This window comes from Pleurodeles waltl, chromosome 4_2, assembly GCF_031143425.1.
Source record: "Pleurodeles waltl isolate 20211129_DDA chromosome 4_2, aPleWal1.hap1.20221129, whole genome shotgun sequence".
Lineage (NCBI taxonomy): Eukaryota > Metazoa > Chordata > Amphibia > Caudata > Salamandridae > Pleurodeles > Pleurodeles waltl.
Genome location: NC_090443.1, coordinates 735,136,550 through 735,161,852, shown reverse-complemented (window position 1 = coordinate 735,161,852; position 25,303 = coordinate 735,136,550). Strand labels below are relative to the sequence as shown.

The following is a 25,303-nucleotide window of genomic DNA, read 5'->3' as shown; positions in this document are numbered from 1 at the left end:
TCTAAAAAAGTATATATTGAACCTTCACACACAAACATTCCATCCAATGTACATATATATATATATATATATATTTGGTTAGAAGTATGGACCTGGTCACAATGGGCAACCAAGGCCACCTCTCATACATAATAGTTAGGGGTGCAATAGACATATAAAATAACTAGTAAGAAAATGATGGGAGCCCATACATTTCCAAGCACGTTTGCAAAGTCTTGCTCTCTGGTGGAGACGATTGAGGCAGGCCTTTTGACCAATCCATAGGTTTGGGAAACTTCACCACAGACCACTGCAAGCAGTAGCCAGTACCTCTAGAAGTCTAAGACCAGGAACTTCGAATGTGGTATACCGTTGAAGTTAATGTGGACCCAGCTTTCTGTTTTTATGACATATACAAGTTCTGCTGGTTTTCTATGGTAATTAATTTGTTGTTTGTCCCAATTGTACCATTAACACAGAGTTTCAGACAATGCGAGTTTACTGTGTCCATTTGTATTTATAGTAAGAACTCAGTGTGGAATGCTTTCTCATTTTATGCATTCTTTCAGTGACAGGCCGACGTCTGTACTGAATACAGTGGTTTGTTGACTAACTGTTAACTGTGGCGATGTTTCGTAGTACTTTGCATTTTTTGTTAGGATCAATTTTACGTGATAAGCTGTATCTAGTGGATGGGTAGGATTCAACAACCCTTGTATGTACACTTGATACTTATCCAACATGACAAACTATTGCGCTTTGTTTGTTTTTCACTTTAAATTAATGCCTGTCCGATTTGTCTGCCAAAAAAAAGTCGTTAAATTCTTATCACGTATCAAGCCAACATTGTTCCTCATCTGGTTTATAGCAGATGACAAATGTTTAAAGAGTAGGTAATTAGCATTTTTTTATCTCTATATGTTATATTTTTAAAATTTGCAGTTACACTAACAATATTTTACTTTCGTCAATAAGGCATAACGAAAATATAGATGCCATAGAAAAATCCAGCATATACATCAGCACTGTGAAATCGTATTTAGGACTGCACCATGAGGTCCCTGGTTGTGCTGGCCGACCAGAGCAAGGTACCATCTCTGCACCCATCGACATTATACAGAGAACAGCTTCTATTAATTAAGAGAAGTGAAAAAATTTAGCAAAATGTTACAAAAACTGTATAAAATTACAAGGTTAAGGCTAATGTGGTTTGCTAGTATCTTGTGTGACTTTTTTCCACACAAGCACATAATTTTGTTTAAAAAAAAAATAAAAAAAAATAAAAAATAAAAAGTCTTGCAAGTTACCAGCAATGGCTTGAGCAAAAATTGTCTCATTTTTTTCACAATGAGTCTCTTCCGTGCAAAAATTACATGAAATTACATAGCACAAAAAGTCAGTAATTATGCTAATTTTGCAAGCGCAGGTACATTTCTTCCAGGTCTAGGTTTAATACTCCCGGTGCTTGTCAGTTAAAAGGTGTGTCAGGATGGCTAACAGGCTTCCATTGGGAAGCTGCAATAGTACGATCTGCAACTTCGCCATCACCCAGAGCACAATTACATTTCCTTATGCCTTAATTTCAGTCTCTACCCAAAGTTTTGTTTCAGACATTCCAGTCCTCGATTTTCGGAGAGCAAGCTGCTTTCCAAGATAACCCTATTTGTCTCTTACCTATCAGCACAGCAAGATATATGACTCTACGTTCAATGGTTTAGGACATGTCAAGATTCTTAAGAGACAAGTTCCAAGGTTATTGAGATATCCCGCCTGTTAAGCCTGTCAATGACTGTGACAGTTTCCAAATATATCTTGATCTAATGAGACTTCCAATACCATATGCATGATACTAGCTTTTCCTACCTTGCACCTATAGCATTGGACCTGATGTGTCTCGGTGCAGTTTAGCAAAGAGTGTAAGGGTTGTGTATGTTTGGTGAAGATACCCGAATATACGTATTTGAAAATTTTCTGGATTCACTGACCATGAATCTTCTTTGACACTGGATTCCTAATCCGAAAATGTTAACTGTAAAGTAAATGAATTGAGTTCCTCAAACATTTTAGCAGGGATCTTTCTCAAACCTTATTTAGTTGAGCGACTGCCGATGCCTCACCAATGGGTGGTTCAATAAATTCACAATTCTCTGCTGTCCCCGCAGTGTGTTAGTTGACTGTGAGTGAGAAATGATCCAGCCACAATGCCATGGCTCATGTAATCAATTCCCAAAGTCGACCAGCTTTCTCGATTCATCCCCTTCACAGTTTTCTCAAATCCTGAAGCTGACCAGGACAGCAATTCCGGGATGCATCTAAGCTTCAGTTTCATTATTTTTAGATGCTGCACACAGCGCCCTCACAATGTACTGCTAATTAGCCCACAAATTTGATGAAAAAAATGTGCATGGCGGGGGTGCGAGTTGTAGTTCCTTGAGGTAACTAACTATAACTGGTGAATCTCTATGGATTTGTACGTTTAAAATGTGAGCCTAGCTACAATGTCCCTGTAACCTTTGTTTTTTTTCAGGGAAAAATATATGTGTACACACACACACACCTTGCCCAACCCCCGCCGTTTTTTTAAGAACCACAATCAATGCTTTTCTGATAGTGGAGGGGAGCCCACCTGACTTCCACAAAATGTTATAAGGTCCCTGCAAGAGCGGGGTCAGCATACCTTCATATGTGGCATCAAATTCTGTTGGCAACCCGTCAATATCAGGTGTTTTCCTATCACTGAATGATTTCATAGCATTTATTACGTCTTCAGTGTTGAAGGGTGCTTCTAGGTTTCTCTGCTCGCCTCTGTCTCAAGGTGAGTCTGAAAGATTTCCATCTCTTTTCTCAGATAAGTCTCTCCCAAAAATCCCAGTGTCACAATCTAGTCCCATGCCACTTCCTAGACAGTGAAAACGTGAGACCCGACAACCTTTAACACTTCGCGCTTCCTGGGACAAAGCAGAAGATATGCTACTGGCAGTTACAGAGCCTGCTGCTGTGCCTGCATCTTGGTGGAAGAATACATCGATGAAGGGAGCCTAAACTAGTCTGGCAACATTATAGAGGATTTAATAATGGCAACGAGAAGCATGTGAACGGGTAGGCTGCCTTCACCCAAAAAAAAACTTTTTGGGTGGACCATACATTTAAACCACGGCAACAAGGAGGAATGTCACTGTGCTCAACCTACTCAACAGTGTGTAATGCTCAAAGATAATTCTGAGCAGAAGGAAATCTTGAAGGTGAGAATAACTTCTTTAATTTGTGCCAATTGTTTGAAGAAAATGCTAGTTGTGCGTGAGGTGGCGGGCAAGACTTTGAGCGTAAGCAGAATCATTCATGACTCTTCCATAACAGAAGCAATTCAATGAACGTCACACACTTTTACACATGCATAACATGTCAGGTGAAGTTTTGAAATGATAGATCAATAATTTGAAGCCAACCGCATACAGAGACAGAGAGCGATGTGTATACAAAAGATTTACCACGATCGTGCCACTCAGTGACTGGTGAGCTCATGCTTGCAAGGAACAGCAGCATCAAAACACTAAGGGGGGTAATTCTGACTTCCGCCGCTGCAGGAAAAAAACTGCCAGTACTGCAGTTCTTTTGCCTGCCATATTACGAGTGCTCCGCTGGGCCAGCGGCTGAAAACAGCGTTTCCGCCCGCTGCCCCAGCAGAACACTCACCACAACATTGGCGCCGGCCCGTAATTCGGGCTATGAAATGCGCCATGGGGCTGTGCATGGGGCCCCTGCACTGCCCATGCCAAGTGCATGGGCAGTGCAGGGGACCCAAGGGGCCTACTGACGCCCCCATTCTGCCAGCCTGAACACCCCCATGAAAGGGCTGGCAGATGGGGACTCGTAATCCGGCAAGCAGCGCTGCCCTGGCAGATTACAACTGCCGGGACTGCCAGGCTACAGGCTGGCTGCAGCCTGGTGTTGGCAGTTGGACCGTCACAGTCAGAATGGGGCGGTCGGACCACCCTGTCTGCGGCGGTCCGTACCACCACCGTGGCCCTGGCGGTCAAAGACTGCCAGGGTCGGAATGACCCCCTTTGTTAAAAAAAGGAAAACATTGATAGACTTGGCAAAACTTACACTACATTAGGATAAAGAGAAAATCAAAGTATACCACTGGTAAGTTTTTGTTGGGACAGCATGATTAAAAGGGGATGAACTCCTATATTTGGCAAATCAACTTGACTTACAGTTAAACGTGTGTCTAACATTTACACTGCAATATACAGTTGTGAGGAGTATTCCACTATTGATAATGTTGAGAGTACAGTTGGATGATACAACAGAATGATTATGGACTTAGCTGGATGCTGGAGGAGTATTCTTGGGACATTACACATTATTATTATTACTTTAATTTAAGTCAGTTTAATACTTTCACCTATTATTCTAGCGTGTTGTGTTTGTTTAATAATTTAGCTCTTTGTAGTTAACCTGTACATCCTAGTGAAGGTGGTATTAGTTGGAAATGGCAGCAGCAGGTATGTCACAGTCCCGGCAATTTGCTTTCAAGTCAGGAGAACTTTTAATACAATGTAAGAAATGTCAGTGGCCATGCTAGAAAAAACATATTGAGGTACAAATCAGCACAGTTAAAGGGAGACAAAAAAATATTAACTAGAGGACAAAGCAGAGAAGAAATAGTTTGTATTTATGTTGCTTCTTTGAAAAGCCTTGCACATATGAACGAATTTGGAGATCTTACTGACTCCCTCATGAGAGATCATTTGGTGCATAATATCAAAAATGTAATGTTACTGGAGAAGCTCGTATTTAAAAAATGCCATTCTAAAACATGCTGCACCATTGTGCAGAGGTTATAATATATATCCTGGTAGGTAAAGGAGATGCGGGCTGGAACAGCATGTAGAGATCAGAGTGATGGGATCGGGACTGAACAAGGATACGTGTGAGGGCAACAGGTTAGCTGTACAAAACGTTGCTGGAGAGAATCCTAAAACAATTTAGAGTGCTATGAGGAATTCTAAAGTTAGGTGTTGTAAGTCTTGGAGTCCTGACTTTCAAAAAGTTAAAAATTGTTATGCTTGTAATTTGAAGGAACTGTGGCATGCAGGATCAATATCCTTGAATGCTTAAGAACACCAAAATACTAAATATAGTGGGCATGTCAGAGCTTGGCCAAAAATTAATACTGCTTATAAGTCCCTCTGGGAATGATGTGGGGAGTCAAGTTGATGGAGTAGTAAAAGGAACTGGATTTCCATGGCAGAATGTAAAATTGAAGAGGCTGGAAAGACTGGCGGTATTGGTTTATTTTGGTTCCCCTTTCACACTCACCCATGAAAAAAAGTGGGAGGTGATAGTTGGTGGCAGGAAACTAGTATTATCCCCTCCTGAAACCAATCTGAACGACTCTCGGAGTGTGAAAATTGATTTGACAAGCTTCAGTGTGATGAACGTAAATTTTAAAGGGAATAAGACTGTATGAAAGTTTTTTGTGGCCAAGCATGTAGATAGTCATTAGGGGTAGTGACACCAGAGAGACTTGAGGATTGTGCTTAGTTGTGGCCTACTGGGCACCAGGTGTTTCGGTGAGCTGGCAGGGTGTAGAGGCCGGTATTGTTGCTGGAGACCTGCTGGTCATGTTCCTACTTGCAGCACATCCAAATAAACAATGCAAAAATAAATGGTTTTAAAGCACCCTTCAACCATACTTTGAAAACATTTGTTTTTGCATGGTTTATTTAGAAGTGCTGCAAGTAGGAATGTGTCCATTAGATCCTCACTTCATTGAAACAAATCCCCAAGGGTGTCAGCCCGCTGAAACGCCAGGTAGACAGCCTGGCCCTTAACCCCAATTCCCCTAATCAGATCTTGCTGGTGGTTAATTTCAGACAAAATGAATACATTACAAGTGAGTTTTGTGAAGTCTTTATAAATTATTTGGGGCAATTAAAGAACTACTGAATGCCAAACCGGCTGTGCATAAGGTCAGGACAGTACCAAGCCTCATGTAGCAGTTTTTGAGATAGGAAAAAGACAGAGATTACATACATTTCTGGTTGACGAGGAAGAGATAAAAGCTTCGTAGTGATTGGGAACCAGTGGTTTTGAAGCCAAAGGAGAATGACACTGAAAAAAAAAGTCACGTGTCTTTTTTTGTTTTTTTTCTACATAAAGGTTTTTATTGGCATCTAATCAACATCTAGTTTCATTATGGGAGATCAATAAGATGAAACAGTAGCAGGATCATATCATAGTACAAGTGGACAATATTATACTCACAACAAACTCCTAGTCCGCCCCACGTGTTCGCCACCCTCACCCAAATCGAGTGGGACATTAATGATCTTACTGCCATATAATCGTTCAGTATTTTCCCTTTTATTTTTTTTAACACAAACTTTATTAGTTTTTAAATAGATGCATACAACTGTGGATAACCGTTGGTTTGTAATAGTGAACACCACAGTACATAAGCATTGCAAGTCGTAAAAATCATACAGTAAGTTGTGGTCATTTATTGTATCATTCCATCTGTACCGATAAGTGTAAACAGCCTCATTCCCTCCCTCCCCCCAAACTTCCATCTGTCTGCCTAGACGTTGACTGGAAATGTGTGGGTTGTTAATCTTAATAAAACGGAAGCAATACAAAAAATAATGTAGGGGCCAGTAGTGTCACCTTAAAAAATGTCTCATTGAGGCTGAACCTGTAGAAGTGTCTCATCCGTGCGGGAAGGGGGAGGTGTTGAGGGACGGGAGCGGGTATTACACTAAGTGAGGAGACAGAAGGGCCAAGAGTCCAGTCACTAGTGACAGCATGGATTAGTCCGGTTGGCCTATGTGGCATTCAGTGCTCTCCCTCTTCTGCACTGTTATGTCTGACATTTTTCTAGCAGGGCATCCAACTCTTACGATATCAGCTTTCGTCGTAGCCCTCTATATTCCTCACGTCGGAGTGCCATATTCTCTGCTTGGCCCCAATGCAGCATCTCATCTCACCAGTATTTTCCCTTTTAACGCCGTGACTTGGAGGTATAATCCAGTCCGTCGGCCTCCCATTGCGAACAGTTTGGATTTACTGCGATTAACTGAGAGCCCAGATATCTTCCCAAACTCAGTGAGGAGAGGCAATAGACCGGGGGCCAAATATTCCGGCTGACTCAGGAAAATAAAAACATAATCGGCGTACAGGAAGGCCACACGTGTGCTTCCCACCTACTGGTATGCCCCAGCATTCCTGAGCCTACAAGCCATTGCAATTGTAAACAACAGAGGAGACAGGTGGCAACCCTGCTTGGTACAGAGGTGCAGTGGGTACTGCCGACACACCATGCCTCCCACCCTCACTCTCGCACTTGGTTGTGCGAATAACAGCTGTACCCATTTCAGCAAGTTATCACCAACGACTACCTGACAAAGTACCCCCCCCCCACAGCTAGTCCCACGAGAGGGAGTCAAATGCATGCTCAATGTTGAGAATGGTCAACCCATATAGGCCCCTCTTGGTGGCCTAGGCATGCCCTATCAGTAACAGGTGTCATATTACAGAGGGTATTCCTCCAGGAATAAAGCCACATTGGTCTTCGTGAATAAGGTGGGAAATATATGGCAGGAGTCTGGTTACAAGGACCTTCCTCAAGATCTATGTACTGACATTCAACATGGAAAGAGGAGGATAAGAGGCAACCTCAAGGAGCTTCTCGGATACAGTACTTGCCCCACGTTGGTAAAACTCCCCTGGCAGACCATCGCCGCCAGAAGCCTTTGTTGTCCTTAATGTCGTAATGGTCGCCGTTATCTCGTCTTTGTTTAGAGGGGCATCCAAAGCATCCCCCCTCTGCCCTTGTAAGTGATTCATTTCCAAACCCACCAGATAGTTAAGCTGCTCCAATTCCGTGCAGAGGGGCTGTGGTGTATATAAAGCCTGTAAATGAGTCACGTATACCTCAAGTGTGCCTACAAGGTTTAAAAATCATATTCCCCGTTTTATCGCAGATGCCCGTTATAGGTGGAACGTGAGTCTCATCGCAAAGGAGAGTGGCAAGGAATCCAGCTGCCTAATCTCCCTCCACATGAAGGCGCTGCTGAGAGCTAGGTCGGGCAAATTTGTCAAGACAGTCCCATGCCTCGAATAGTTTGAGTCTACATTCTCTCTACTCCCAGAACCGCTGTGGCTGGTAAACCGACTGGGCCTCAAGTTTACTCAGTTTTAGTTCCAGGGCATCCAACGACTGACAGAGTTGGTGGTTTACTCCAAAGGTAATTTTCAAGCATTCCCCACAGAGTACCACTTTCATTGTCACAGGACAGAGTTCTGGAGGCCAGAGCTGCACGGTATAGGAAGAACATTTTGGAAGGATGCCAACAAGTCTTGGTAACTGCAAAACATGGGGGTACTGTCTTGCATGGGGAGGCAAGCTCTTACCTCCAGCAAAGATGGACAGTGGGACGTCAGGACCAACAGGACCACTTCAGTCCTCCACCTGTGATGCAGGACCCACGCAGCTCGTTAGGAGAGGGGATCCATGCAGCCGGTCGTCATTGCAGTACGTGCCTACTAAAGGAGGGGAGTGACTCCTTCGCCCCAAGGGTGATTCCTTCTCTTTTCTGCTGGCAGGAGCTGAAGATACAATGTTGCAGAAGTCGTCTTTGCTTCTTTGTTGCAGTTTGTAGAGTTCCTGGAGGGTCCAGATGCAGTTTCTTCCGTGAGAGGGTGAAGTAAAGGATGCAGAGGATTCCTGCTGGAGTCTTGCAATACGAAACTGAAGAACCACCCAAAGGAGAGACCCTAAACAGCCCTGAAAGGGGGATTGGTCACCTTAGCTGGTAAGCACCTATAAGGGGAGGCTCCAACATCACCTGCTGGCATTGGCCACTCAGATGCTCCCAGAGTTCCCTGCCAACTTGGAATCCAAGATGGCAAAAGCCAGGGACCCTCTGGAGGAGCTCTGAGCACCACCCCTGGGGTAGTGATGGACAGGGGAGTGGTCACTCCCCTTTCCTTTGTCCAGTTTCGCACCAGAGCAGGGACATGGGGGTCCCTGAACCGGTCTACACTGGATTATCCAAGGAGGGCACCAAGTGTGCTCTTCAAAGCATTTCCAATGGATTGGGGAGGCTACCTCTGCCAAGCCTGTAAGACCTATTTCCAAAGGGAGAGGGTGTTACACCCCTCCCACAAAGGAAATCCTTTGTTCTGCCTTCCTGAGCTCGAACTTTTCAAGCAACAGAAAGGCAGAAGCCTGTCAGTAAGGTGGCAGCAGCTTGGGCTGCCTGGAAAACCTCAGAAGGCTATAATGGCAATCCTGGAGGTCCTCTATGGAGCCCCCAGAGTGCATCATACAACCAATGCTTGCAAAAGCTTTGGTGTATGATTCCAACATGTTTGATACCAAACATGCCTTTGTTCAGAGTTACCATTATGTAGCTGGGCATCTACATGCATAAAATGGCATCCCCGCTCTAACGAAGTCTGGGAAAAAGGTCCTGGAGGTACCTCTGCTATTGCTGAGGTGCCCTCACACACAGGTACTTTGCACTCTGCCCTCAGGGCTGGAGGGCCTGCTATAGGGGTGACTTATAAGTGACCTTGTGCAGTGTTAATGGCAGTGAGAGGGTGCATGCACCTTTTCACGTAGGCTGCAATGGCAGCCCAAGGCAACCATACAAAAGGGAATCTATAAAGAGTGCAGAAGGACATCATGATGTGCATGAGCAAAAGGAGTCAGAGAAACCAGTCTTGCATTTAAGGAATATAAAGCTTGTAGTCTGTCACCTGCCCACTCCTCCATAAAGAGAGCCATGAGGTATCAATGAGGGCCGAGGGGGGTTGGTGGTGAAGGTTTTTCCAGTATCACCCTAAGACGAGAGCAAAGAGACCAACCTGCCCAATGGGGTAGAATGGGAAAATCACAAAGTTAAAACTTATGAAGTAACTCTCCAGCTGGGCAAATAAACAAATAGCACCGTCATAAGTGAAGTTCACAGGGAAGGGAAGGTGGGGGAGCAGGGGAAAGAGAGAGAGGTGCACAAGGGGGGTGGAGTGCCAGAGACTTCTAGGGACATCCCCAATGTGTAGAATGCCAGGGGCTTGGGCATCACAGGGTCTCTGTGTAGTGCATTTAGTCAAACAAGTAGATGGTTCGACATCCGGGCGGGCGGAAGCAGAGGTATTCCATTCTGGACATGTAATCAATCAGACACTACCAAAGCCAAGTGAATTTCTTGTCAGAGAGGGAAAGTTTATGAGACAGGTGTTCCATGGTTCGGATGTGTCACAGCTGTGTGAACCAAGACACCACGGGGCAGCTGGTGTTTTCCAGGCCAAGGCTATGAATTGTAGGGTATATTCCTAAAATTATTGTGCAATAATCTGCTGGAATCGGGACCCCCTCGGTGTTCTTTATAAGTCCTAGGATTTCTTTCCAAAAGAAAGTGAGGTGGGGACAGGACCACCAGATATGTTGGAAATCTCCAATTATTTTATTTATTTATTTAAAATATTTTTTATTATAAATATGAATTTAAACTTTAATAGCTATATACAGAAAATCTGATATACTTATGCTATACTAATATTTTGGTTTCGATAAAGTATCTAAATACAATAATTTAATACATGATATTGATTTTGCGATATTTTGGTATTGCAATAATTTTGTTTCTGATATTTTGCTATATATTCAATTTTATATTTTTTACTTGCAGCACTGTGCACATTTCTTGTTTGGTCATCAAAATGCAATCAAATGAGTCAGAATCAATGTTCTCTATACCAGGCAAAATCTGAGATCCCCCTCCTGCTTTCTGTGCAATGGAGACATTGTGTGCTCGAAGTCCTTCACAGTTCATCAAGGTGCAGTGATCCGGTACCTGATTCTTGCACGATTGCTGATGACTCAGAATAGGGTCATTTACTGGTGAATGCTGAGATCCCATTTCCTACTTAATTAGTTTATACATGTATGAAGAAACAGACGCAGTTACTAGTGTGGTACTTGGTGTTTTCCTGTGGACGAGGTATTATGATAATCTCATTATGATAATAAGTGAATGTCAGAACCCCTTTCACAAAGCCATGAGGCAAGCAGGTATTACTGAGCCCAATTGAGATCCCACTGAGGCATGACAAAGGGCAGGGTCACACATATTTACAAGCCCTTTAAGAAACCTATTTACAATAGGGGACTTGAAAAGAGAGGGTTGATCAGACAGCTGCAGAAAGGCTGACAGAAGAAAGATAGCCCTTCAGTAGCCCCATATTGGGACCTAGTTGGGCAAGAGAAAGAGTAAAGAGAAGAAGATCAGACAGAAAAGCAGCAAGAGGATCTATAGTCTTCTCTGTACAATATCTTACAAATCTTTGCCAACAGCAGGTGTACACCGTTTTTTTGTGGATGAACGCCTGGCTGCCAAGATAACGTTACGGACTTCGGGAGGAAGGTCAAAGGCTGTCATCTGCCCCTGCTCAGTATCAACACATTAACGTGCAGAATTGAAAGGTTCGGGTGGAGGACCCTCCCCTACTGCTGCAACAGAAGATCCTCCGGAAGGGGCAGCTTGATCGTAGAATCAATGCTCATTTCCAGAAGCTCAGGATACCAGACTCTCCATGCCCAGTCCAGAGCCACAAGGATTACTTAGATCCGGTCATTCTTAATCGTCTTGAGAACTCTGGGCAGGAGTAGTATGGGTAGAAAGGCATACATGAGGCCTCAGCTCCATTCGTGACGAAAAGCGTTGCCGAGTGAGTGCCGCCTTGGAAACTCGAATGCACAATTCTACTGACACTGCACGTTCTCTTTGGAGGCAAACAGATCTACCAATGCTCTCCCCACGGCTGAAAGAGACCTTGTACCACCTCCAAAAGGAGATGCCACTCATGATCTGCTGGGCATCAACAGCTATGTTCATCTACCCTGGCGTTCAGAGAACCTGCCAGTTGTTGAATCACCAGGGTTATGCCATGCTGTTCCAGCTATGTTCAGAGATGTAAGGCCTCTTCACAAAAGGGTCCACGATTCCACCACGTCCTGCTTGTTGCTGTGCCACAACACCTGCACTATCTTCCCCTTAAAAGAGGGAAGAAATGCCTTTAAACTCTACTCAGATCACCCTAAGCTCCAACAAGTTCATGTGGAGTCTGGATTCCGCCGGGGACTGGAGTTCTCAGATCTTCACCTCTCCCAGATGGCCGCCCCATCCCAGGAGTGACGCATCTGTCACTACTGTGAGGTCCGGTTGGGGAAGGGAGAGGAATCTGCCTCTGACACAGTTGTGGTTCATTAACCACCACTGCAGGTCCTTCGCAGTTTCCTCTGAGATCTGGACCATGTCGGAGAGATTTCCATGATGCTGCACCCACTGGAACTTCAGGTTACACTGCAGAGCCCCCATATGCCATCTGGCATGTTTTACCAGCAGGATACAAAAAGCCATGAGGCCCAGCAACCTCAGAATCAGTCTCACCGAAATTCAGGATAAATGCTGAAACATCAGTATCATAGCCTGAGTATCCTGGACTTGCTGCTTGGGAGAATAAGCCAAAAACTCCAGAACAGCTCCTATGAAAAAGAGCATCTGAGAGGGAGTCAGGTGTGATTTCCGCACATTTATAGTTAACTCCAGCAAATGCAGGAGGTTTGCCGTAGTCTAGAGGTGAGAGATGACATACTGGGGGCAAGCCCGCCTTCAACAGTCAGTTGCCAAGGTATAGGAAGACTGAAATCCCTGACCTGCGCAGATGAACTGTGACCACTGACATCACATCGGTAAACATCCGAGGGGTGCTGGTAAGGCTAAATGGCACTACGGTAAACTGAAAGTGTTGGTGGCCTACATTGAACCGCAGGGAATACATGTGGGCCGGCAGGATGAGGATATGAAATTATGCATCCTGCAGGTCCAGCACTACTAACCAGTCTTCTAGGTCTAGGGCAGGCAAGACCTGGGCTAATGTGAGCAAGTTGAAGTTCTCCTTTTTGAGGAAGAGATTTACAGTCAGTAGGTCTAGAATAAGGCGAAGACCCTTGTTCTTTTTTGGGTATCAGAAAGTAGCAGGAATAACAACCACTGCCTACTTCTGAAATCTGGACCCTTTCAATTGCTCTCTTGGCAAAGAGAGCCATAGGTTCTCTAGGAGCAGTGACAATTGACTCTCCGCCAGCCGTTTGAATGTTGATGGACTATGGAGGAGGAAAGGATTGAAAAAGCAGGGCATAGGTGTAGGAACATGGCTCCCTGTTGCAGTTGCCCCCCACTTTTTGCCTGATATTGATATTGACTTCACTGATAAGTGTGCTGAGACCCTGCTAACCAGGCAAAAATGTACCATTGTTTCCACAATTGGCACACCCCTGGCACACAGATAAGTCCCTTGTAAAAGGTACCAGTGGTACTAAGGGCCCTGTGACCAGGGAAGGTCCCTAAGGGCTGCAGCATGTGTTGTGCAACCCGAAGGGACCCCTCACCTAACACATGCACATTGCCATTGCAGATTGTGTGTGTTGGTGGGGAGAAAAAGGCAAAGTCGACATGGAATCCCCCTCAGGATGCCATGCACACAAAATACGGACTGTGGCATAGGTAAGTCACCCCCCTAGCGGGCCTTACAGCCCTAAGGCAGGATGCACTATACCACAGGTGAGGGCATAGCTGCATGAGCAATATGCCCCTACAGTGTCTAAGTCCATTCTTAGACATTGTAAGTACAGGGTGGCCATATTAAGTATATGGTCTGGGAGTTGGTCAAAACTAACTCCACAGCTCCATAATGGCTACACTGAATACTGGGAAGTTTGGTATAAAACCTCTCAGAATAATACACCTACAATATACACTGATGCCAGTGTTGGATTTATTTAAAAAAATGCACACAGAGGGCATCTTAGAGATGCCCCCTGTATTTTACCCAGTTTTTCAGTGCAGGACTAACTGGTCTGTGCCAGCCTGCCACTGAGAGACGAGTTTCTGACCCCCTGGGGTGAGAGCCTTTGTGCTCTCTGGGGCCAGAAACAAAGCTTGCACTGGGTGGAGGTGCTTCACACATCCCCCCTGCAGGAACTGTAACACCTAGCAGTGAGCCTCAAAGGCTCAGGCTTCTTGTTACAATGCCCCAGGGCACTCCAGCTAGTAGAGATTGCCTGCCCCCTGGACACAGCCCCCAGTTTTGGCAGCAAGTCCAGAGGAGATAATGAGAAAAACAAGGAAGAGTCACCTACCATTCAGGACAGAACCTAAGGTGCCCTAAGCTGAGGTGACCCCTGCCTTTAGAAATCCTTCATCTTGGTTTTGGAGGATTCCCCCAATAGTAATAGGGATGTGCCCCCCTCCTCTCAGGGAGGAGGTACAAGGAGGGTGTAGCCACCCTCAAGGACAGTAGCCATTGGCTACTGCCCCCCAGACCTAAACACACCCCTAAATTCAGTATTTAGGGGTGCCCTGAACCCAGGAAATCAGATTCCTGCAACCTGAAGAAAGAAGAAGGACTGCTGACCTGAAAGCCCTGCAGAGACGACGCAGACACCAACTGACTTGGGCCCCAGCCCTACCGGCCTGTCTCCAGACTCAAAGAACCTGCACAGCGACGCATCCAGCGGGACCAGCGACCTCTGAGGACTCAGAGGACTGTCCTGCACTAAAGGACCGAGAAACTCCAGAGAACAGCGCCACTGTTCAGAAAGTGCAACAACTTTGCAACTTGAAACAACTTTAAAGAGACTCTCACTTCCCGCCAGAAGCGTGAGTCTTCACACACTGCACCAGATGCCCCCAGCACGAGTCCAGGACAACAAACACTGCAGAGAGGACTCCCAGGTGACTCCAACGACGTGGACACCCTGAGTCGACCCCCCTGCACCCCCACAGAGACACCTGCAGAGAGGATCCAGAGGCTCCCCCTGAGCGTGACTGCCTGGTAACAAAGGAACCCGACGCCTGGCCCAGGCACTGCACTTGCAGCCCCAAGGACTGAGAGGAACCACCTACCAGTGCAGGAGTGACCAACAGGCGGCCCTCATCCTAGCCCAGTCAGTGGCTGGCCCGAGAAGCCCTCCTGTGCACACCTACTTTGCCTACTGCACCCGGCCACCCCTGTGCTGCTGAGGGTGTGTTTTGTGGGCTTGTGCGTGTGTCCCCTCCCCAGGGCTCTACAAAACGCCCCCTGGTCTGCTCCCAGAGGACGCAGGTACTTACCAGGAGACTGACTAAGTGCTTTACTTACCTGAGAAACTTAACCAAACTTACCTACCCCGGGTACTGTTGATTTTTGCACTGTGTCCAATTTTAAAATAGCTTATTGACATTTTCACCTAAACTGTGTGTACTACTGTTGTAAATCAAAGTTCTATACTTACCTGTGTGAAGTACCTTGCATTTTATGTACTTACCTCAAATCTTGAATCTTGTGGTTCTAAAATAAAATTAAGAAAATATATTTTTCTATATAAAAACTATTGGCCTGGCGTTAGGTCTTTGATTTCGTGTTCCTCATTTATTGTCTGTGTGTGTACAACAAATGCTTAACACTACCCTCTAATAAGCCTACTGCTCGACCACTCTACCACAAAATAGAACATTAGTATTTTTTAATTTTGCCACTATCAACCTCTAAGGGCAACCCTTGGACTCTGTGCACACTATCTCTCACTTTGAGATAGTATGTACAGAGCCAACTTCCTACAATAGGCCTTCCTAATGATCTGCAGTACCCATGTTTCAGATATTTTAGACTTTCAGTGGTGAAGATGATGATGTATTCTCTCTGCAACTGGGCGAGCATGGCCCTGCAGATCCAAACTAGGAGGGCTTTGAAGCTGCAGGTGCTGGGAGCTGTGTGGTAGAAGACTTCTGGCTTGCAGACCCTCTAGGTCTGAAGACACCACGTCCACGCAAGCCCTGGGTTAGGTGCGCAGGAAGGTGGCTTATGTAGGACTGGTATGGTGTCACACCCCTTCTGTAGTCACGAAAGGCAGATGGTGGACGAGGGGTCAGAGAGAGGCCCAAGGACTTGTCTGTAGCCAGAGTCCTTAAAGCGCTTCTGCACAGTCTGCCTTCTCGCCAAACAAGCAAGTGCCATCGAAGGACATGGGCATCAGATTTGCCTGGACATCCCCTGAAAAATCAGATGTCCTCAGCCAGGCGTGACACTTTAAGGCCACTGTCAACGCAACTGCTCTGCCCAGCAAGTCAGTTATATCCAAGCCACACCAGATGGTGAACTTAGATGTGTCTCTCCAGTCTTTAACTGCTTGGGAGGGTATGGCCTGGGCCTCCTCCGAGACCTGAGGCAGCACTTGCACAACCAGTTCCCAAATGGTATGGGAGAAACGGCCCAATAAGCATGAGGTGTTCAGTGAGCTCAGCGCCAAGCTAGTGGAAGAAAACAACTTCTTCCTAAGATGGTCAAACCTCTTGGATGGTGGGACATGGAAGCTTGGACTTCAAAGCTCTCAGGGATGGGGTGTTGACTAAGAAAGCTAGAGTCACCCTGAGCGGTGCCATGGCAGCGGACAATCGTCCGATTTACAGGAACCCCTATGCTCGGCTTGGACCAGGTTCCCAGCAGGACGTCTTTAAGTGCTTCGTTGAAGGACAAAAGGGGTTCAGATGTAGAAGCCCCAGGCTGAAGCACTTCCATCAAGATGTTCATCTTGACAGCCACTGAGGGCAGGTCGAGGTCAAGGTATTCTGCTGCCCTACGCACCACCACTGCATAGGATGATCCCTCCTCCGTAGCCACAGTGGGGGGGAGCAAGCCAGTATCTGGGGAGGTATCCATACCATTGGCCTCTCCTAGCTCCTCATACCAGTCTAAAGACCTTTCCAACTGGCGTTCTAAAGGGTCCCGTGACTCCTCCCACTCTTCACCCATGCCTGGCTGTGAAAAATAAGGCTCAGGCAATGATCTGGTACCTGTGGGCGCTGTTGGAATCGGAGTTGTGCGATGCTGTTCCAGCCCATCCGTTATAAGAATGGGGCAGCCACTGCTGGTGGGCACTGGGAGCATCGTCATTGTGACCAGCATCAAAGAAGGTCACCTGGGTACAACCAGCACCAGTCAAGATCCAGACTCGGATTCATGAGACTGCCAGAGCTGAGGCTGAATTCACCAGTGTGGATCTGGTTGAAGTCTCATCCAACCCTGCGAGGCCCGAAGCCACGCCAGAGGGGCTGACCCGCTTGAATGCACGATGCATGGGTTCGTAGAACTCCTTTATGTGAGTGGGTGCTGATCCAGCTCCTGGAAAGGGTGGGAGGTGCGAAGTCGAACTGGCTAACAGCTCTGCATAACCACGCTGATGTTCCCCGCTTGTCTTGTCAGCCGATGGACAAGGTGAAGACGAAGTCCTCTTGGACGACTTCTTCTTATGCCTCTTTCCCAGGTGTCCCAAGGGCCTCAAATGGGAAGAAGAGGACTTGGGGCTCTGAGATCGGTCCTGTGACCTCCTTCCCAACCAGGACCAAGACCACCTCGAAGTCATGTGTGCCAGTGTTGCCGACTGCCGGGCTACAAGCAGCTTCAGGGACTGCTCCCTCAAAGCCTTCTGCACCGTAGCCCGGGAGTCCGAGCACGACTTGGAGTCATGGTCTCGCTTGAGGCACCAGAGGCAAACGAGATGGGGGTCAGTGACCAACATGGCCCGGTGAGAGGCACCACACTGTTTAAACCCAGCCTTCCTCGAAGACATCTTGACACGCAAAGAAAAGACCCAACAAAAGTAAAAAAAAATGTTTTTTTTAAAAAGGCCTGTCAAAAAGCGACAGAGAAGTAGCTCTCTCCGGATCGACACTGGCGCAGAAAGAAAAGAACCGACGCCCACACACCTGCGTGGCTTCTATATATGTGAGAGCGATGTCCCATCTGGTGCTAATGAGGCCAAAGGAGCCGAATGGATCCACCAGACAGCGCACACCAGGAGATTGCTCAGCAAAGGTTTCCAGATCCAGCCTGGGGAAAATCAAAGGTAAGGAATCTGCAGCTACATGTTTCTAAGTTTCTATCAGATACATCCAATACATTCATTCAACAGGCACACACTGCACAGTACTGCATTATCCCATGCACACATACATCCAGCGCAGATACACCATTCACATGCAGCTCAGCACTACCCAAACTGATGTAGGCCAAGGGCAAGTTAAGCACATAGCACTGTACACTCCTAATGATCACTACACACCATACTGCCACCACTGCTCTTGTGCTGCTTAACTGCTGGTGAAGGCATTCGCCCTCTATCACTATGAAGGTAGCTCTTTAGGGTCCCTTCCTGGTCCAACAAGAACACAATCCGTTAAACAGGCCTGTCTCATCACGCACATGCATGATCTGTCATTACCTATGACAACAAAAATTAACATTAGGGATCCATGCATCAATACAGTTAGGGCAGAGGTGCAAGCCCATTGCCACTCGGAGAACTTTTCCATCCGAACAGTGACATGTTGTTGTTTTCCAGAGTAAAAAGTTGGGACAAACAAAAGTGTTTGTTAAAAGTTATTCAGTATAATTGTCTTGCCCAATGTCCTACCTCAGAGATGTTATAGGGTCAGAAGAAGGTGCCAGTCTTGTAATAACTCCTCCTCTTCTGAGTGAATTAGTCTATATTGATAATATAGACCATGGATCCATAAAAATCAAATGAGTCACAGTCCTTTGTGCTGAAGTGACACACAGCGGTATCGCTTTAATCTATAGTTTAAAGTATAGTGCAATGCTTACAAAAGTGTAGCTAATAACTCAAGACACTGATGGTTATCAAAATAGTACAGGATTTGTTGAAGTCTGTGCAGTCATTCATAAGACTAGGCCTCTTTGGAGTGCAGGTTTCCTATAAGAAAAGCATAGAACAAAATATAGAAATGCTTTTAAAAAAACTGTCAATAAATAAAATACAATAAAAACATACCTATGAGCTTGAAAATGATGTTCTCCAACACAAATGTCTAAATCTGGACAGTAACATTTGTTGTAGATGGAGAGTAAATCTTCACCTAGTTTTGATGCGGTTTCAAGTAGTAAATCATCTAAAAGAGAACACAGGAAAAAAATATCTTAAGAGAACGTCTTCAGTCATCCCATTATACAATATATCCTAATGGTGCAGTTATTCATAATGCTTTTTGATATTCCTCCCAAGAAAAAGTGTAAATTAAATTCAGAGTCCACCACTTAACGCTTGAGTAGGGCAAACCAAGATGGGCTACATCTTTGAAACTGCTAATACAACAGACAAAATTATAAACTATAAAAAGAGTGAACACTGAGTGCCTGATTTAGAGCTTGGCGAAGGGGGTTATTCCACCACTAACTTGACAGCTATCTCGTCCACTGTAATACAATTCCATTATAGTCTATGGAACTTGTGATACAGAGGATGGCATATACATCACGTTTATGAGGGAGTAACCCCTCTGCCAAACTCTAAATCAGGCCCTTAGTTTCCTAAAACCAAAACAAAGCCAAAATTCAATTACTTGATTATCCAAACACTGGATTCTTTTATGGTCTTCATTCTGCAGTTTTGCCACAGCTTAAAATAAGCATTAACAATGCAAATGTTTGATAATACTCCAAAGTTACAAATGTATCAATGTTCTCCTCATTTACATTGAATTTCTCAGACACCTACCTTTCCCTCAGAAATTTCCAAATTCATGGGGAACCTATGAATGGGGATGTAAACTAATCTTGTTTAACCTCCACACATGTAAATGAGCTCTATGCCTATGACACTTAAATACTTCTGGCTCTTTCAGTTAAATCCTAGTCACAAATCAGCTATGATCTTTACCATAAGCAAGTCAAACTTTACCTTGAAATAGCTTTGTTGTAGTAGAACATCTTACGCAAACAACTGGAGTCTTTATGTACTTAAAGGTAAATTCTCAAGCAGTTTACATCTAAAGACTTGATTAAGGAGAAGCAGAAAGCTCCACTGATGTATCCCTAATTGAGACCAAACTATGGTGTAGTATTGTACTAATACCTACAATAACAGAACACTGACATTTGCGGGAAACATCAAAAAACACCTCAGGCCATTTGATACAAGAAAAACAATCAGATCTTTGCATGGGAAAAAGAGACTGCTCACCTTGAAACACAGTACACCTATTTCCATGAAGGATTTCTTTTTCATTCTCGCAAAAAGAACCATGGAGATGACGTTGACCAGAATGTTTCTTAGAAGAATTATCATGCATTGATGGAAAAGGGGGATTTTCAATGTGTTGCACATCAGAGATTTCTTGGCATTCAACATTATTCAACGGGGTATCTTCCACAATTGATTTGGACCCTTTCTGAAGTGTGATCAGGAACTCTTCTTCAACCTCTTTAATATTTCTCTCCGAAGAATATACAATGCTAACCGTAAAGAAATAAAGTTCTTGTTGAGCCATTAAAAACCTTATACAAGTGTAACAAACATTCTATACATAATGTTTTATAGACATCCACATTTTCTCCGTTTTGCACACACAAAATGTACATTTGTGACCGAAATCAAACTTCCACAGTGCTTGTGTGCAATGGATTTCTAAAGCAGCAAATGATGGACTTTAAAAGCTACTTGAGGTTGGTTTTAAGACAAAGAGCAGAGAGCATTGAGAGGGGGCAGATAGTCCAGAATCACAAGAAGCTACAGTGAGGGTTTGGACAGGAACGAAAGCTGAGAATAGAAGGGATTATGGATGTGTCAAATGTGAGGAAAGCAGTCTCATGCTTGAAAAGGTGTCATCCTTAATAACCTCTGACCTCATACCCCTAGGCACCCAGCTACTGGCCTGCTCCGGTAAACTGAAGCCCTGAGGTTTGTAGCAGAGGGGACTTTTCACATTTATTTATTTTTATAGACAAATAATTGAAAACCATTACAAGCACTGACTTCCAAACAACTAGGAGATTACATTTTGGGCCTCATTTTGAGTTTGGTAAGCGGTGGAGGCTCCCTGCCAAACTCTTTAGGACAGAAACCCGACACTCCTGTTTTCCACCCACTGGCCTTATTACGAGTTCCCCGCTGGGCCAGTGGGCAGAAACAGCGTTTCCACCTGCTGTTTCCAGCCACTGGCCCAGCAGGAAACAGGTCACAACATTGACGCTGGCTCGTACTTGGGCTGGCAGCAATGTTGCGGTGCGTCGGATGCGACAGCACCCATCACGCTTTACACTGCCTGTAATTCAGGCAGTGAAGAACGCGACAGGGCTGTTTATGGGGGCCTTGTAATCTGACGGAAAGGGGACTTGTAATCTCCATGGCAGCACTGCTTGTAACACTGCCCTGGTGGATTAAGACCGCCGGTTATCGACCTGGCGTTCGGACCCTAGTGGCTCTGCCACAATCATAATGTGGAAGACGGACCGCTGCTTTGGCGGCGGTCCGACCGCCACCACGAGTCTGGCGGTCCCAGGAATAGTAATGAGCACCTTTGTCTACACTGGATCATTGCACTATATCAGGTCTTCCAATGGGTTCCCCTTTGTACTTTGCATCACTTTTCATATAGGTTTGAAAAACAGCCAAATCTTCTCAGATTTAGTCACAGAATCGTGGATGTGGGCTCTCAATTTCTCAGTACCAAAAAATTACACATTTTAGAACACCATACATGAAGGAGCCAAAGAGGCATAGGGGTGTAGAAATCTGCTCCCAGTATTGCCACCAGAGTGAGTTATCAATTTACACAGAGTGAGCTCTAAGAGGATAAACAAAGTCTTCCCCTGGAACATTCAACAGTACAACTCAAGTGGGAGTTGGATATCCATAATGTCTTGTACGTTTTGCACTACTGATTCCCAATAACCTCGGACTTTCGGACAGGACCACCACATAGGTTGCATGTTACCTCGTTGCCCACACCCTTTCCAAAACAAATCACAACTCCTGAAGATAGTTTTCAGCTAACAGTAGTAAAATGCCAGTGTGTCAAAAATGTATATGTGCTTTCTTTATGTTGAACGTAGTTAAATGAGTCAGCTGCTCTTGCTCATATTTTATCCCAGGTCTCATCCATTTTTTTAAATTATGTTTTATTGCCAATTATCATAGACATGTATGCACAAAATGTTCAATTACAAGTCATCAGTTACTTTTGTGTACAATTCTACTACGTAGCAATTTGTCAACGAATACTTCAAGCGGGCCAAGTGTTTTTCCAGAAAAGCGGAGTGAAAAACATAAATTAACTCCAAAAAGAACGAAAGAAACAAACGTTCAACTGCTGTGTCTAGCGCAGGATATCCCCACAATGCAACTAGGCACAAAAGCAGGGAGGGGGGAGCTCTCTGGCACAACAGTCATAGAATGGGCAGAAAGGGTGAGGGGTCATATTTACAATGAGGGGAACTGATGGCGCAGCTCAGGTCCAGCCACAACACTACAAACCCAACTCTCACTGTTAGTCCCCAATGTCGGTCATGGGGTCTGATGGGTGTTCCCACTCAACTACCATTTCAACACAAATGTCAGCTGGCAGCCTCCAACAAACTCCCCAGGCCTCCTCCCTTTTGCTAAGATCTTTGTTCTGCCTGTTCCCACAGTGGAACATCTTTGATCCATATTTCTATGTTAGGCCCCACAAAGTCTTTCCAGGCCATTGCTATCTGCCTTTTATCCAGGAATCTATTCCTAACTTTCTTAGGTGTGGTTTGTGGAAACAACCCCCAGTAGGCACACCTCAATGGTATTCTCAAGAGTTCTGTTCAAAGTAGTATTTAATTTGAGTAGGACCAGTATGGCTGCAGGAAGGGGCATTCCCAGGTCATATGACTAAAATCTGCACCTAACAGATTGCAGAGGGGGTACTTTCCCAGGTCTCTCCCGTACAGGATTCCTATTTTTGTGATGTTAGGCATGTTCTATGTGTGTAATTGAACTGTATGTATTTGAGGTGTGTATTATTGGAGACCTTGTCTGGGTATGCTAGCAACCTCCCCAATTCAGTGTCCATAAGGTCCCAACCTAACTTGGTATTCCACTGCGTGTGAAGGACAGCCAGTGGTTTCCAAGATTGCGCATTAAGCGCCTTGTAGAAGCAGGCGATTAGGGGGCCACCCAACCCCATCATTAATAATAATAGAAATACAGCATGAGTCGGGGTTCTGTAGCTCTCGTCCTCCATTATTCACGAAATGTTTGTGCGAACACTTCATACGTGAGGAACTGGCCAGGGATAGCAGTAAAAATCCACCAAGGGGATTAGGGTGCCCATGTGGAAGCAATCGCCCACTGTAACCACCCCTGCCTCAATCCACGCAGGCAGCTGTCTGGCCATGAAGAAGGACTACAGATCCCATGGGGCAACCCCACCAGCAGGAGCTCCACAGCAAACAGTGTTGGTCTGCAGCAGTTTACTACAGCCTTGCCAGCAACACAGAGCTCCTGAGAGGAGGGTTCCCAGCTGCTGGATCCTCAGTTTAGAGTTAAGTAGTTTGGCCAATAGGGCCCGCTGGTTCAGATCAGAGCCATTCTGGCCTAGTTCCTCCTGGCCGGACCCATCCAACCATTTAGTGATCCACTGGAGTTCTGCTGCCACAAAATACAATTCAAAGTCGGGGGCCTCCAGCTCTCCTTCAAGAGGTGAGCGGCAGAGAGTGTCGAGGGCAACCATGTGACGCACACTGTCCCAGGCCAAATCTCTGAGTAGGGGGCCCAGCTGTCAAAACCAGGCTTTTGATACCTTTACTGGAAGGTTTGTGAAATTATAAAGCAAGCTAGGGAGCATGTCTATCTGGGAAAGCACTATACATGCCATGAGGGGCAATTTAAGGGTCCTCCAAAAGGGTACACAGAACTTAACTAAGCGCAACACCACCTCCAGGTTGCCCCCCGCAGATCATCCAGTGCATGAAAATTATGGATGCCCAGATATTTAGAAGTATGTGATGCCCAAGCAGTATCAGGTGGGCACCCAGCTGTTCTGGGTGTGACACAAACCATTGAGAATAAGCAGGGTTTGGCTTGATTAACTCCAAGGCCAGAGTGGGATCCATACTCCTCAGGAGACGCAACGTGGGATCAGCGTCTTCCATCACGTTCCAGAGATAAATGAACGGATCACTGGCATAGAGAGATATGATTAGTTCTCTCCCCTCCACTACAATCCCCTTGCCTTGACCTTGTGCCTGGAACCACCATTCCGCCAGCGGTTCTACTACAATCGCAAAGAGGAAAGGCGACAGCAGGCATCCCAGTCTTGTTCCCCGATAAATATCATATTGGTCTGATATTGTACAGCCCGTTTTAACTTGAACCGTGGGTCTCGCACATACTATTTTCACCAAGCAGACCTAGACGTCTCCGAGCCCCATGTGAAGCATAACTGCCTACAGGAAGTCCCACCGGACGGTGTTGAAAGCCTTCTTCAAGTCCACCAACATGACCATAGCCTGTCGGTTGGTCTGTCCTGCACGGTGGTAAATCGTGTTGTAAATCCGGCGGAGGTTCATGGAGGTGTTCTGGGTAGGGATAAACCTGCTTTGGTCTGTATGGATCAGGCCTTGCATATGCTGCAAGAGCCTGGTAGACAGTGCTTTGTTAAGGATTTTTAAGTCCATGTTGAGCATGGACAGGGCGGAAGGCTGCAGTCAACACCTGCGGGAGTGGGGAGGATGACTTAAGTAATGATCACAAGAGCTTCCCTGGTAGTGTCTGGGAGCAGCCCGGTCTACAGTGCCTCTGCGTAGAGTGTCTCTGGTCTCAGCACCAATAACCCAGCGTATGTCACTTAGAATTCTGCCGGCAGCCAGTCTGGTCCTGGGGATTTACCATTTGCCATGCTTTCAATCGCGTTTGTGATTTCCAGTGCTGTAATTGGTCCACTCAGTCCCTCCAACGCTTCTGGAGGGAAGCTTTGAAGCTCCAGGTTATCAAGTAGTTCACCATGGGCCCTAGGGAGAGTGGGGGGAGTCTATCTACAGGGGGCCATACAAGGAGACATAATAGTCTCAAAACACTGTTAATTTCTGCAGGAATATAAAGAGCGTCATCACTCTAGGAGCGCAGCATCATGATTGGGGCACCTCGCCCCACCGGCCGGACTAGCCAGGCCAACAATCTCTCTGGTCTACCCTCTTCTTCGTGGGCTTTACTAGTCATTATAGTTATGGCAGCTGAGATGCTCCTGGGCTACGTTATACTGCTCCCTAGCCTCAACAATAGTTGGGCAGCAGTCGGATGAGACCCCCAGTTCATCATCCAGTGTATTGGGTGCACCATTAAGCCGCTTGAGCTCACGGTCACAGTCACAATGAATTCCCACCATTTGGCTCAGGTAGTGCCCAAGCACCACCACCTTGAGTGCCTTCCACTCCATCCGGTGACAAGGCA

General features: G+C 45.7%; 1 protein-coding gene across 1 annotated transcript in view; it reads right to left on the bottom strand.

The window, feature by feature from the left end:
• The window catches only part of BTBD8 (BTB domain containing 8), a 491,132-nt gene that overhangs the window by 357,439 nt on the left and 108,390 nt on the right, over nt 1-25,303 (bottom strand). Inside the window, exons 3-4 of the mRNA XM_069232349.1 lie at nt 20,069-20,340; nt 18,881-18,998 (exon numbers count right to left, since the gene is read on the bottom strand). Coding sequence (XP_069088450.1) covers nt 18,881-18,998; nt 20,069-20,340 — 390 coding nt within the window. The remainder of the gene's footprint in view (nt 1-18,880; nt 18,999-20,068; nt 20,341-25,303) is intronic.